The 13,620-nt window shown below is 37.3% G+C and overlaps 1 protein-coding gene across 3 annotated transcripts; it reads left to right on the top strand.

The window, feature by feature from the left end:
- The first annotated feature begins 1,006 nt into the window (after positions 1 to 1,006).
- On the top strand, positions 1,007 to 9,911 carry LOC306844866 (uncharacterized protein). 3 transcript variants are annotated; one of them, XM_079377286.1, is made up of 12 exons: positions 1,007 to 1,142; positions 2,578 to 2,667; positions 2,882 to 3,028; positions 3,137 to 3,338; positions 3,606 to 3,831; positions 4,415 to 4,456; positions 4,588 to 4,694; positions 4,945 to 5,166; positions 5,651 to 5,756; positions 6,895 to 7,030; positions 7,181 to 8,414; positions 9,413 to 9,911. In XM_079377286.1, exons 3-12 carry the CDS (start codon positions 2,937 to 2,939, stop codon positions 9,452 to 9,454), a joined length of 2,409 nt encoding a protein of 802 aa, XP_079233412.1. In that variant the 5' UTR covers positions 1,007 to 1,142; positions 2,578 to 2,667; positions 2,882 to 2,936; the 3' UTR covers positions 9,455 to 9,911. The 3 variants fall into 3 exon arrangements, with proteins under 3 accessions (XP_079233412.1, XP_079233410.1, XP_079233411.1); XM_079377284.1 differs by lacking the exon at positions 9,413 to 9,911 and having other exon boundaries at positions 1,032 to 1,142; positions 6,892 to 7,030; positions 7,181 to 8,568; XM_079377285.1 differs by lacking the exon at positions 9,413 to 9,911 and having other exon boundaries at positions 1,032 to 1,142; positions 7,181 to 8,568.
- Positions 9,912 to 13,620: the final 3,709 nt, after the last annotated feature.

Genomic DNA, 13,620 nt, shown 5'->3' on the forward strand with positions numbered 1-13,620 from the left:
TTGCATTAGCACTAAAGTGTGGCAGGACATGCCTTCATTAGAATGGCTCTGCTGAATATCTCTACTCACCCACTGACACTAAACACACACAAGTTCATGAATATCTCTTCAGATGCCAGAATAAGCACATGACCAGAAACGCAAACAGACACATGAGAAAGGATTCAAGGTCTGGCTTTTCTTTGTGGAGCTGGCCACTGGTCAGAGGATGTGTGAAATAAACAGTCTACTGAGAGATGGCATCGTGACCCGACGTGAGTGGAATGAGGTCATGTTATCAACCTGAAATGTAAACACATGTACACACAAGGCTATATTTGAGCATCTTTCTTTGTGTGTGTGTGTGTGTGTGTGTGTGCTCCTTTGATACAATGAACTCACAGTCCTTTAAATGACTGAAGCATTTTTGTAGCATACATGTTACATAATTACTGATGAGTCCTTGAGCGTGTTCTTCAGGGCTGTGGAGAATAGAAACCTCTCTAGTGCTTACAGAAATATCTAAACATTTTCCTGTTGTAAGAAAGTGATGAATTACTGCACTTCTGTGTGGCCCTACTGAGCAAGCAAAATGTGTTGAAATGAATCAACGGCCGCAGCTGACTCTTTTGCACACTCTGAGACAACAGGCAAACACAATAAGCTGATTACTCATCCGTTATGTGATTGGCCACCAGTTCTTGAAGATTTCTAGTGGTGCATTAAACACAAGTAGCTTGATTCATTCATGCCCACACACCATCTTTCTCTCACACAGCTTCCCTCAAACATTTAAGGCATTATTTACTGACAAACAGCACTAACCACATTCACTTATTAACAAACAAAAGGTATCTTTCATATATTTCTCCTCAACAAAAATGATTTTTTTTCATATGTAGCTTTGAGTAAAATCTTAATCATGTCAACTCATTAGCCTTAAAACAATGTTATATATCACCGTCTCTGTTTCTTTCTCACACACAGGAAACAGATTTGTTGATGTCACAGCACTGGGCATGTCCATAAGGTAGGCTGCTGACAACACTAGAGGATTACAAAAGCTTGTCTTTGCATCCACTTGGTTCTTTGCTCATTTAGTCCTTCTTTTGTTTTTAAACGGCAGTTGTTGGAAGAACCCCCTTATAGAGGACTGAAGATAGGTAAGATAAGGATTTGAATAAGATACAGGTGCCACACATTGCGTGTTTGTGTCCAAAACTTTGCGTGCGCATCGGTGAGCTGATAGTACTTAAGTTAATCCTGCTGCGATGTAACAGACCTTTTAAGGTTGTTGTGAATGTATGGTGAGGCTTACTATTGCAATTTGTGAACGAAAGAAAAATTTAATTAGCGTGGTTTAAATGTCTGTTTAAGAACCAAATGTGGATTTCTGAGTGCCCTTACTGAGGATTGGATGGCCATGGTCGCTAAATGCGCACTAGGTGCACGTGCGTTTGGCGTTTTATTACGGTTTTTTCGAGTTCATTCTCGTGGGAAATACGCGTGGGTTGATATGCATTTCTCCGCTTTGCACCGATGATCAGCGGCGGGGAGGCGTGAAGTAGAGCTCACGCCCAGATATGATAAACGTGACGCTCCAGCAAACGAGCACCATACACACCCAAAGGCGTTGGCTCTCCAACTTTAAAAAAAAAAAATTAATCACTTTCAGAATAGCTTTTTATTATTTACAGTCCATTTTAAGTCATTTTATTTTACTCAAATTTGGAGTTTACGGTCTGTTGTGATTTGGACGTGATTTTGTTTGGGTATGTATCAACGAATAGGGTAAAACGGCCTTACCAACACTATTACCGAAATTTAGCATTAAATTAACATATTACCTAATATTAATATAAATTAAGTTAAAGATTTGGATAAAATAAAATAAAAAAAATACTCCAGGATTAGTAACAAGGTTTCACATTTCAAGCTGGGCAAGCTTGTTCCCATTTCTTGTTAAAGTGTTGAATTAACACAATATATGTGAAAATATACATTAGTTAAATACACCACAATTTGTTTTAAGGCTCCATTTATTTGATCTAAAATAAAGTAAAATATTAATTATGAAATATTAAAATGTAAAAATTTATGTTTTAAAATATTTTTAAAATGTAACTTCGTGATGGAAAAGCTGATTTTTATTTATTTTTTATTTTATTTTGCAGCCAGTCTTTAATGTTACTTCAATTTGATTTAATGAATCCTTGCTAAATAAAAGTTTTAATTTCTGTGAACTGATTACCGAAAAATCCCCAAGCTTTTGAGCGGTAATGCATAATAAGGAATTATTTTCTTGCCTGCTGTGTTGGAAGTTGTGGGAAAAAATTGTGGGACAGAGTTATATGCATTTTGAATAAAATCAAAAACAAAAATAATTATTAATTTCTACAATTAACTGTCGTTTGGAGGGGAGCTTAGAGGCAATCGATTTGTTGAAGATTAACATAACATGAAAAGTAGTTAGTTTAAAGTTAGTTTAAGCTGATACTATGATGAGATATCACAGAGTTATTGCTCCAAAGAACATGGGATTTGTGCTTTTACAGCTTAAAGTAAAGCAAATGTAAATTGTGATTCCATGTCTAACAGGGACCATAGCAGAAAGTACAGTCAATGAAACATATCTGGAAATCTCCCCTGCACAGCCATAGCTGAGACTCAGAGAGGATTTTCACACAGGTTGGTGATGTGATTCATCACAAAGCATTCTGCCATGAGTGCATAACAATGGATGCCGCAATTGCCTCTGTTCCAAAGAGCTACAAGCAAATCCATGAGTGACCGTATCTGGATGGGTTCTAATATCATTCCGACTCGGATGAATTTGATATATTTATATATATAGTGTGTTCTTTGAATGACCCCTCGATTTATTTTTCTGCTTCATCAATAGGACAACCCAAATCTAGAGTGTCATCTGTCCTTCATACTACCTATAACACGCACCTATGGATCCCCAAGAAGATCTCATAGACAGGGACATCACTCTGACTGTACTGCTCCCAGGAGGACAGGAGACCACAGCCGCAGTGCATGGCAGGTCAGAGAGAGGGGAAAAATAAGAGTGATATTCCACATTTTCACCAATTTTTGCACTGAAATGACCATCTGGTCATATTTTAAATGACGTATGTCTGTGCACTTGCAGTAAACCAGTTATGGATGTTTTGGTTACACTGTGTGCTCAACACCATCTCGTTCCATCGGATCATGCCATTAAGCTTATTTCCACAAATCAAAACCACATCAATTTCAAACCCAACTCCATGATTGGCTCTCTTGAGTTTGAAAGAGTTGTCCTGCAAACTAAAGGATGTGATAACAACAAGAAGAAACCTCATGTTCCTGTGGTAAGTCTAATTGAAAGCTTAATTATATCCATATCTTATAATTTTACCTTGATTACCATATCATCTCAATTAAATATTTAGTGGGTTTTGTCAAATATCAAGCAGTTAATCTTGAGTTTTGGACCCTTTTGGTAATAAAACAAGTGTATATTGCTGAGTCTGAATTGTCATACTTTTATAGTAGGTCACCCAGGTTGGACACAAGGTCTGTCTAAAGTCACTATATCTGGCATTAAAAGATTGAACACTCAAAATTTAATTTCCCAGGCAACAGTTCGCCTTCTGGTAAACTACAAGAAGTCCCATAAGGCAGTAGCACGGGTCAATCCTACAGTGCCACTGGCTGAGCTGATTCCCACAGTGTGTGAGAAGTGCGAGTTCGACCCTGATACCACTATCTTACTGAGGACACATCAATCAGAGGAACCTCTGGATCTCACCAAAACACTCAACGACTATGGAATCAGGGAGCTGTATGCCAAAGAAATTAAAGGTTAGGAAATTAAAGTCACTGTAGTGACATTGTAGCAACGTTTGCATACTGTATCAAATTAATTTAAAAGCAGCATACAATGTGCAGTACATACTATGTGTTTAATACACAGTATAGGTCTCATTCACTAATAATTGCTTGAATTATTCAATAAATTCACAATCTATGATAAATTTACACCTAATTTGCACATTTTCATGTGCGTAAGCATGTGAATTTTTACCTCATGTTAATGAATTTGGAATATCATAAATGAGTGACTGTAATTCTCATTTGCATGAAACACACCTAAACCGTCTCCATATTCTGCTTACTACACAACCTTTTAGGTTTTTATGCAGAGGAACCATGCAGTTGCTATTATTTGTTGTTGTTTATAATTTTTAATTGTAATTAACTGTATGATATTTATGAAAATGTTCATATGTAGATTTCACACACAAATTCATAATTCACACAGTTAGTGAATGAGACCTATGTTTGATTTTTGAACGAGGCATCTGTCTGACCTATTTTTAATCATATAAATGGAGTAATATTAATCTTTTGAAGTTAAGTTGAATTTTTCTTTTTCTTTTTAAAGTGGTACTAAACAATCCTGCTGATCCTGTATTAACCAATAAAGGTATCAAACTCCAAACAACCACATTTTGTAACATAAATAATTTTTTTTATACTGCACCAGCAATTTCCACACAGCTGATGTTTGTCCACAAAAGTTTGTTTGATCTAAGAGGCTCTTTTGTGTTTGACCAGGTGGTGAGGAAGAACAGAAATCTTCAGTTAAAGAAAAAAACCACAGAGAGAAGGGAAACAATGGTTTCTTTAGTTTATTCAAGAAAAGCAAAAAAACACATGAGCAGGTTTGTACACCTGTCAGTCTGTCTGGTTTTGCAATCTGTGCAACCTGCTGGTTGTCATATTTAGGAAATGATGAGGGTAAATATCATAACTGAACTGTAACATTGTAAAAACTTGTACCGGTCCACCCACCTGTCTCTGCATCCGTTTATCTTTCGGCTTTCCTTTGCACCTGTTTATCTTGCCTCATGTTTATGCCTCATTATCTCTAAACATATTCAGGGAATTGTTTTTTTTCCCCCTCTTCTACAGGCTGTGATTGGCAGTGCTCCAAACTCTCCTGAACGGAACGGCCAATGTGCGGACAGGGTGAATGGTGTTAACGTTCACTCAGCCTTACCCATGGTCCCTGCCGACATGCCAAAGAAGAGACGCGCTCCACGGCCTCCTATGATGGCATCCCTGAGTGTCACCTGTGGGCATCACACCAGAGACGTTTACGACCTATTAGAGAGTGACTCTGCTAGAAAACAGGTGGGATTGCTGTGGGCCTCTCCATACAAGTCCAAACACACCTGTACCCTTGGCCATCCAATATTCATATCACATGCATCAGTGTTGTTTTAGTATTATTTATATACTATTATAGTATTTATTGATATTTTGAATTAGCCTTTTATATTTCCATATAATGTTTTTTTTCTTGTGCAATGCGCTCAGTTTGACCCTGGATGTCCACTGTGACGAATGAGCTTGTAATAACAGCTGCAATTTTTAACGCCTTATATTTTACTCATTATTTGATTGCCAAAAGTTAATACATTTTCAAACAATTACATTTTCTTAACAATAAATTAAACGACTGACAATTTGCTCAATTTAATAAGCAATGTAATGAGGTTATGCGACAACTACAGCATAATTTTATTTACTGTGCAAAAAGTATTTACTGTGCAATATGCATTAAGCAGCATGTTAGTATTTTAGACCAAACATAACCTCTCTGTGCCTTGCTCAGGGTCAACTCAGTCGTATCTCATCCACCGAGTCCTCCCTTAAAAGGACTAAACGGAGAGCTCCGCCCCCTCCGTGTGATGGCCCCACCCCATCCGATTCAAACAAAGGTATGCATTTATTTTTGTTCATAAGTGTTCTTTTAGTTTTCTATGTTTAAGCATTTGTGAACACTTGTTTGCATGCTAGTGCTGGTTTCCTAGATGCCAAGTACGTGCAATTTCAGCATAGAATCATGCTTGAACTGTGAGAATGAATACTATGTTTTTGTTTCCAAATTGTTATATTAATTATTTGCTCTTGTCTTACACTGTACTGCCAGGAGGAGGAGCCTAACAGCCAGCACAGTCTCCTTTCCTCCTCCTCCTCTCCTCCATGCATGCTTCTCTGTTCCTGCTTTCATCGGTGATGGGCTATTTGTCCTCTGTGTCTTTACATAGCCTTCATGTCTTATGCACATTGCACTGAACTCTGTGTCTTGTTCTGTTATTTAATTGGCTTCCTTGTTTAATGTCACTGTTGCTTTACACTGTAATGTGATGTCTCTTTCACCTTGTTAAATCACCTTGTATAAACAATGTAGAATTCTAGAGGATGAAGTAACACACTCAGGTCAATAAGACAAATGGGTTTCATTGTAGTGTTTGTATGTTTTAGTTTTTATTATTATTATTGTAAAGTCATTTCAGTGTTTGTCAGGCAAATCTGTAGCACTTTATCACAATATTTGTGCCTTAATCTTGAGGCACAGCTCCAAAGATGGTTGTAATCAGTCTACATAATTGCAGTTCAGCTTTATTAAATGTCAATGACTTTTTTTAATATGTTAGGGTGATTAGGGATGCTTTTAAGAATTTGTCTAAAATTATTAAAACTTCAGAAATTCCAAACAAATTAATCAGCTATATCCAACATTTTGAATTTTAGTTTAGTTTTGTAACTTTGCTTATTGTTAGAACCATTTTAATGTTAAATTTGTATTAACATTCTGTGTGATTTGTCTTGTGTTCTTTTTCTTCAGACAGAATTTCATTAATTATTCAATATATTTAATATTTCATTATTTTTTTTTGCCAAATTAACTTGAGATGAAGTTTATTCATATTTGAATAAATTAAATGAAAATACATACTGTGCTGTTTGTTTTGCTTAAGGTGTAATATTAGTGAGAGGTTGCAAATGAGATGGTTTTATACACAAGTAAAAACACTACAGCATCTTTGTCATAACACTGTTTCGCTTCAGTAGAGGATGCTCAAGGGGGTGACAAGAGTTCAGACACATACAGAGCTCGCATTGCTGACCACTGCCCTGCAATCGCTAAAGTTATGAGTGAACTTGCAGAATCTCTGCAGGCACGGCAACAGAGAACGCTATCTGCTAAGTATGTTCATTTTGCTGAATTCACTTCTTGAGTTGAACTTCCTTTAGAAATATAGAAATTGACCTTCTAGATATTTGGTTTTTCACTGTTCACTGCTTGTGTTCTTGACTTAACTGGTTACTGATGATTTCTTCTCATTTTCCTCCGTAGTTCTTGTATATCCCAGAATCAGCTAGCAGAAGATTCTTCTACAGGTTTGTTTTCTGAGCATCACACCCCTGAGGCTGAGCTTAAGGCTCTTTCTGGCTGTGAGCTGCTGACAAACCCCTCTGAGAGAGAAGGTTTGACCACCTTCACCGTTGTTCCCCAGAGACGTCAGCAGAGCAGGCAATGTTTTGAGGTGCCACTAACCTTACAGACACCCGACACTGCTAAAGCCGAACAAGAGCTGTGCCCTGGAGACCCAGATGCACTTGAGATCTCCACCACAGAGCTTTTGGAAGCAGTCCCAACTGAACCTTTTAGAAATGGGTGCAAGGGTTCAGATAAAAGCAAGCACTTACCAGAGGTTCTACATCTACAGCCTGTGGAGCAAGAGAATCAAACTTGGACAGATGAAGAGAGTGAGAATTTGGAACTTGAAAATGAAGAGGACCAATGTATTTATCCAGAACACATGGAGCTAGAGAGTTCAGAATCACCCCTAAGAGGCCTTGGTAATCTAGAACATTTAGGCAGTACAATGAATAATCTAGAACTAAAAGGCAATTGGGTTTATCCTTCAGAACTAGCTGATAAACTTGCTGACAGGTCACCAATCGATCCAAAGTCAGGCCCTGAGCAAGAGGAGTTGGAAGAGCATGCTTTGGTGGAAACTGGAGAAGAAAAGGATTGGGTAGAAGAATACAAAGAGAGGAGAAGGAAGTTTCTAGCTGGTGGTGGCTATAATGGTGGTTTGAAAAAATTAAATGTTTGGGGAAGGATTCAAAGAGAATTTACAAACAATCAAGAAGAGACAACAATGCAAAAAATGGACTTCCCGTCACCTCCACCACCTGTCTACTGTGATAACAATAATAGTGAAAATAAAGAGGACGAAGAAAACGGGAGTAAGCAGGAAATGCAGACTTATGATGAAGACCTTGACCAATGTGCAAACTTGAACTCAAAGCCCAAATATGCATGTTATCTTCACTACTCCAATCCGAAATCCTACTCTACCCAAACTGATCCAAACGTCTCTAGTGCTGAAAACATCTGCAGCTCTAATCCAGGACCTCATAGAACCTCCTTTTTATCTAAATCGCATTCAAGCTTTGACCCCTGCCCTCCTGCAACAGTGTCTCTTTTCGCCTTGGCTGTATTTCAGAAGGCTAAACGCTCCAAACCAGGGTTGGATCCCAACTGCTCCAGGAGACGGGAGCTGCCCATGAACACACACACCGTGAGTAAACTGATAGACATCAGTGAAATATTAATATTAATGAGTGGGTCAACATTTTTGTCAATTACAGGGAGTAATTGCCAAATTACATTGAAAGCCCTTGCTTTGCATTGTTAACCAACTTGTTGACCACTTATTGGGCTGAAACGTACACTACCATTCCAAACTTTCAATTCAACAAAAAATTTTGGCTTCCACAAAATGTTTTCAACATTGATAATAAGACACTTTTTTTGGAGCAGCAAATCAGCATATGAAAATAATTTCTGAGGATCATGTGACTCTGAAGACTAGAGCAATGATGTTGAAAATTCAGCTTTGCCAATGACATTTTAAAGTAAATAAAAATAGAAAAGATATTTTCAATATGTAATAAAGTATTTCACAATATTTGTGTTTTTACTGTATTTTTGATCAAATAAAGGCAGCCAGTGAGCATTTGGGACCGTACGTAGTTTCTTTTGTTGCCTGACCGGAAACATAACAGGATGAAAAGAACGTATAGGCGTCTTCCAGATGTGTTGGTTACTTCATTGTCGCAAGAGCAAGGTGTGTCTGGGTCAGGGATGAGTTATGTATGTGTAGTTTGTAATGTAAATGATGTCTGATACTCATAATAGTCTCTTGTTTATTTAATGGGCATCTTCCTTCCTCTAAGCATGTTTTTGTGTGCATTGCACATTTATAGATTTTGACTTGAACTTTAAAGAATTCCAGCAGTCATGGTGTGAGTGTTTTGAAAATTACTTTTTTGAAATGACTCAATCTAATGACACCTCAACAAAATGTGTAACTTCCATCACCGATTATGGAGTAAGTGTATGTTCAGTGTACAACCATACAATGTACTGCATGTGGCTTCCTGAATGACTGACGTGTGCTAAAAATGGACCTGGCTCTGGCTTTCAAACCTGGCTCCAGAAAATATAGAGCTACCGGTGAGAGTCTTGCAGAACGATGGGACTTACTATGGTGTCTTGTTTTTTTTTTTTTTCCAGGTAATTGATGGCCAGTCTGAATATGGGAGTGTTCATAAATGAGGAAGAGGGGCTCTTCACCAGAATGAACGGGACACGCTATATTTAAACGACTCCTGTTTCTTATCATAAGATTATCTGATTATGTGTTTTTAGCATTACAAGTATTTTGGATGAATGATGATAAACATTTTGAAAGCTTTACCTGCATTTTCCTGTTTTGTTGACTGATTTCAGTGATGCTTTCAGGAAGGAGGATTTTTCCAGCCTTTTAACTGACTCTCACATGAACAATATTATGCCAAGAGTAAACTTTGCCTCAACGGAATTCATGTGTAATTTTTTTTTTTTTTTTTTTTTTTTTAAATGAAAGCTTGTATTGCAGGGTTAAAGTTTTTTTTTTTTTTTTTTTTTTTTTCCTCAAAGAAATTAGTCCTGAGAAACTTGCCAGGATACTATTTTCTACATGTTGTCTTTTGTATTTTTGAGCTTTAATAAATAACATTTGTTCGTAAACTTCAAGCAAAGTTTGTAATCTTTCAGATTTAGAGAAAAATATAATAGCAAAGACCGAGTGGGTGGTGCTGTGTTAAAGGAATAGTTCACCCAAAATTGATCATTTGCTTTAAAAAATAGTCCTGTTGGGCCATTCAAGATAAAGATGAGTTTCATTCTTGGTCATGACTGATTTTTGTGAAATTTATTACATCACTTGCTCACCAATGGATCCTCTGCAGTGAATGGGTGCCATCAGAATTAGAGTCCAAACAGCTGATTAAAACATTGTAATAATTCACAAAAGCTCCAAAAAGCACCATAAAGTGATTCATGTAATCATTTACTGAATATATTGCTGTCCATCATAGCTCCAGAATCTATGACATACTAATGTTTTTTTACTGTTGTGATATCTAAGTAAAATTTGTATGGAGTTGTTTAATGTAACTGTAAGGATCACCAGGGGGCAGTATATACCAAGAGTGCTGAAAGTGTTTGAGAACGGTGTATTGTGCGTGTGTTTTTGTCACAGACAAGTCAAACACTTTTTCCCTCGCTCATCCTGATGTACCTCACGTACTTTGCGGATCCATTCAACTGTCACTTTCTTAACGATAAACCCAAAGGTTAAATCACAGAGGAGAGCTTTTTAACCAGCGACACAGCGTTTTGTGTGTTTTTAAATACCTACCGCTTTCTGCTAGCAACATCTTTTCTGTCTGTCAAGACAAGTTTTATAGACTTAATAAAACTGAGAGGAAAAAGCTTTCGGTGTTGCTTTATTCTCTGGGCAGTCAAAGACATTAAAAAGGATGAAGTTTATTTATCTACCTGGCTTTTTGTTTGAAGAGGACTCTCTCAAGGCCGCAACAGCCTGCAGAGTGGTTGCATCTCCACCTTTTAGACCTTCAGCCATTTCAGATTTTCCTCCTCTCATTTTCAAGGCGTTTTCCTGCCCTCTGAGACACCTCTCTGTGGTGTGTAGGAATGGTTTTCCAACAGGCACGGCTGATTGAATAGGATCCCGCTAAGCACAATGAGGGGCTTTTCATCAAATTGGCCTATTGAAACCCATGTGTGGCCGTAAACACTGCGGGTATATGTTTGCCATAGCCGATTGGGGGTTAGGTGGGCTTTATTGGTCATCTGACCCATGCATGTTTTCTATTTTATAAAGCTAGTTTGGTTTACGCGTGTGTAAGTATGCCAAGGAACTGATCGAACCGCTCTCACGTTAAAATATGCACCTTGTGTAAAGTCCACTGGTGGTGCATGAGATGGAGGAAGCGTCTAGTTCTCCCTGGTGAACTGGTGCCTTTCTCACCTCCCTCATCAGTATTCCGGCAAGTTTGTGGCGCGCATACTTCCTACTGGTCACTGAAGCCAGATCAGCGCTCCCCCAACCCCCGTGCAGCACAGACACACCCGGCGAGAGCAGCGCGCCACGCACACTCATGAATACTGATCACCTAAAGCCCTAATTAACAATCAGAGCCAAACTTATTTACATAAAGTCTGTCTCAGATGGAACAGGCCTCAGATGAAGCTGTCAGACAGATATCTGCACTTAAAAATTCACTGAAATCTATTAGACTATGATGGGTCGCTGAGTTCAATGGCACAGCAGCCAAAGGTAACAGTTTTGGCCTGTAGTTTAACATTATACAAGGTATATGTAGACTGAATATATTCTCTTTCACACACACATATGAATTACCATGCATATATAAGTAATTTAAATCCATTTGAAATTCATTTTCATGGTGTCATCTTGGGATCAACACACAAGCATGAAACGTATGTTAAAAAAAGATTTTGTTTGAAATCCGTTAGACTATGATGGGTTGTAGAGCCTAACAGTAACAATTCAGGACTGTGGTATTAATAATGTGTATGTATTATGGGTCATATTATATCTTCTCTTCATGAAAATGAATGAAAAAATACTTATGTTTACCCATTAAAATAAATATATATATACATTATGCACATATTAAATGTGTGTGTGTGTGTGTGTGTGTGTGTGTGTGTGTGTGTGTGTGTGTGTGTGTGTGTGTGTGTGTGTGTGTGTGTGTGTGTGTGAGAGAATTAATGAATTATTCTCCTGGGAGCTTCACACATGAGCATTAAATCTTGAGCATGAGCATAAAATCCTAAAAAAAAGATGAGTAAATATGATATTTATATATTAGATACAAGTAATTTTTACTGTATATTTGAGTTTCATGCTCATGTGTATTGCTTCAAGGAGGACGCCACAAATAATAAATGAAACTAATATAATAATAATTTATATAAATCAGCTGGTGGTGCATACATATTATATATACAAAATCATTTATTTTCATGGTGCATATATTTATGCAATACTTTATGATATATAAATTGTCATTCATGGTTATGTAGCAAAACACATGAGCATGAAACTCAAGCAAATACGGTAAAAACATGATATTATTTTAGCCAGCTGTGTGTACTGTGGAAGGAGTAATAAGTTTTCATCTGAAGGTATGCCTGACCTTTCCGACTGTCCAAAAATGTCAGTTCGGCTTTCAGGCACGGAGCTGAGTTTCTCTTTAACGTTGCCTCCCACAATCTCTGACATTTCCTCTGATGTCACCACATTCTAACCCCCACAATGCTGTGTGGATGGCCTCTCCTCCCTGCCCTTACCCAGAAAGACAGAGAGAAAAGACAAACAGACAGACACTATATTTAGTCTAGAAGTGGACAATAGAATCAAGAAAATCACAACATGCATAGTTTTTCAACCTCAGCTTCTTCACTTTTAGTCCTGTTTTCTTTAACTATATGCAAAATATTGCTGGTTGTCAGTGCTCTCTATCTTGAATTCTTTGCATTTTGCTCACACTGCTTTTAGATGCGTCTGTGTATTTAATATGAAAACTGGCTCTTTTTTCTTGTTTGATGAAAAGTAATTAAAACAATTCTAAATGTCAAGGTGCTCTTTCTTTTCTCAGTCTCTTTCAGTGTTTATTCTTTCTATTTTTCATTCTGTCAGATTATCTCTCTTTCATTTTCTCTGCCATTTGACACCAGGGTCATTAACATGTCATGGCTTCACTGGCTAATATGCAGAAATATTCGTAATTTATGCTAAACTTGTGCCTTTTATGTGAAATGATAATCGGAGACAGGGACATGAGTGGCTCTGTAATTAGCAAACATAAGAAATGTGGATTAGAATGAGATGATGTTGAGGTTGGTGAATGGAGGCTTGACTTTTTTCCGCACACTGAATGCATGGTGAATTTGTCTGGGATGTCTTAATATGAATTATCATGCACATTATATATGCTTGAAGTTTATTTAATATACAGTGACTGGTGCATTACACACCCTAATATACTCATTTAAATGCATATATGCACACATTTACAGTGTAGTACAAAAATAAATGTGCACTCCAATTATAATGAACATCATTTCATTTTAAGAGGCATTTTAACAGTAGAGAGTAAAAATAAATAAAATAAATAAAAATTAAGGTGAAGGTGGAAAAAGAACAAAGGCCCCTTTGTATATTATGCATTGAGGCTTTGTAAATCTCAGGTACAGAAAAAGTACTTTGCAGTTTATTTCATTGTTTATCAAATTACATAGCACCATATGTGATCCTGGATAACAAAACCAGTCATGAGTAGCACGAGTATATTTACAGCAATAGCCAACAATAGATTGTACGGGTCAAAATGATAATTTTGTCTTTT

Source organism: Barbus barbus (genome assembly GCF_936440315.1).
Source record: "Barbus barbus genome assembly, chromosome: 25".
In the NCBI taxonomy this organism is placed as follows: Eukaryota; Metazoa; Chordata; class Actinopteri; order Cypriniformes; family Cyprinidae; genus Barbus; species Barbus barbus.

Coding starts and splice junctions, on each gene's coding strand:
- LOC306844866 (XM_079377284.1), top strand. CDS start 2,937: ATGGATCCCCAAGAAGATCTCATAGACAGGGACATCACTCTGACTGTA. Junction 3,832..4,414: donor GTATGCCAAAGAAATTAAAG/GTTAGGAAATTA, acceptor TTCTTTTTAAAG/TGGTACTAAACAATCCTGCT. Junction 5,757..6,891: donor CCCATCCGATTCAAACAAAG/GTATGCATTTAT, acceptor GTTTCGCTTCAG/TAGAGGATGCTCAAGGGGGT.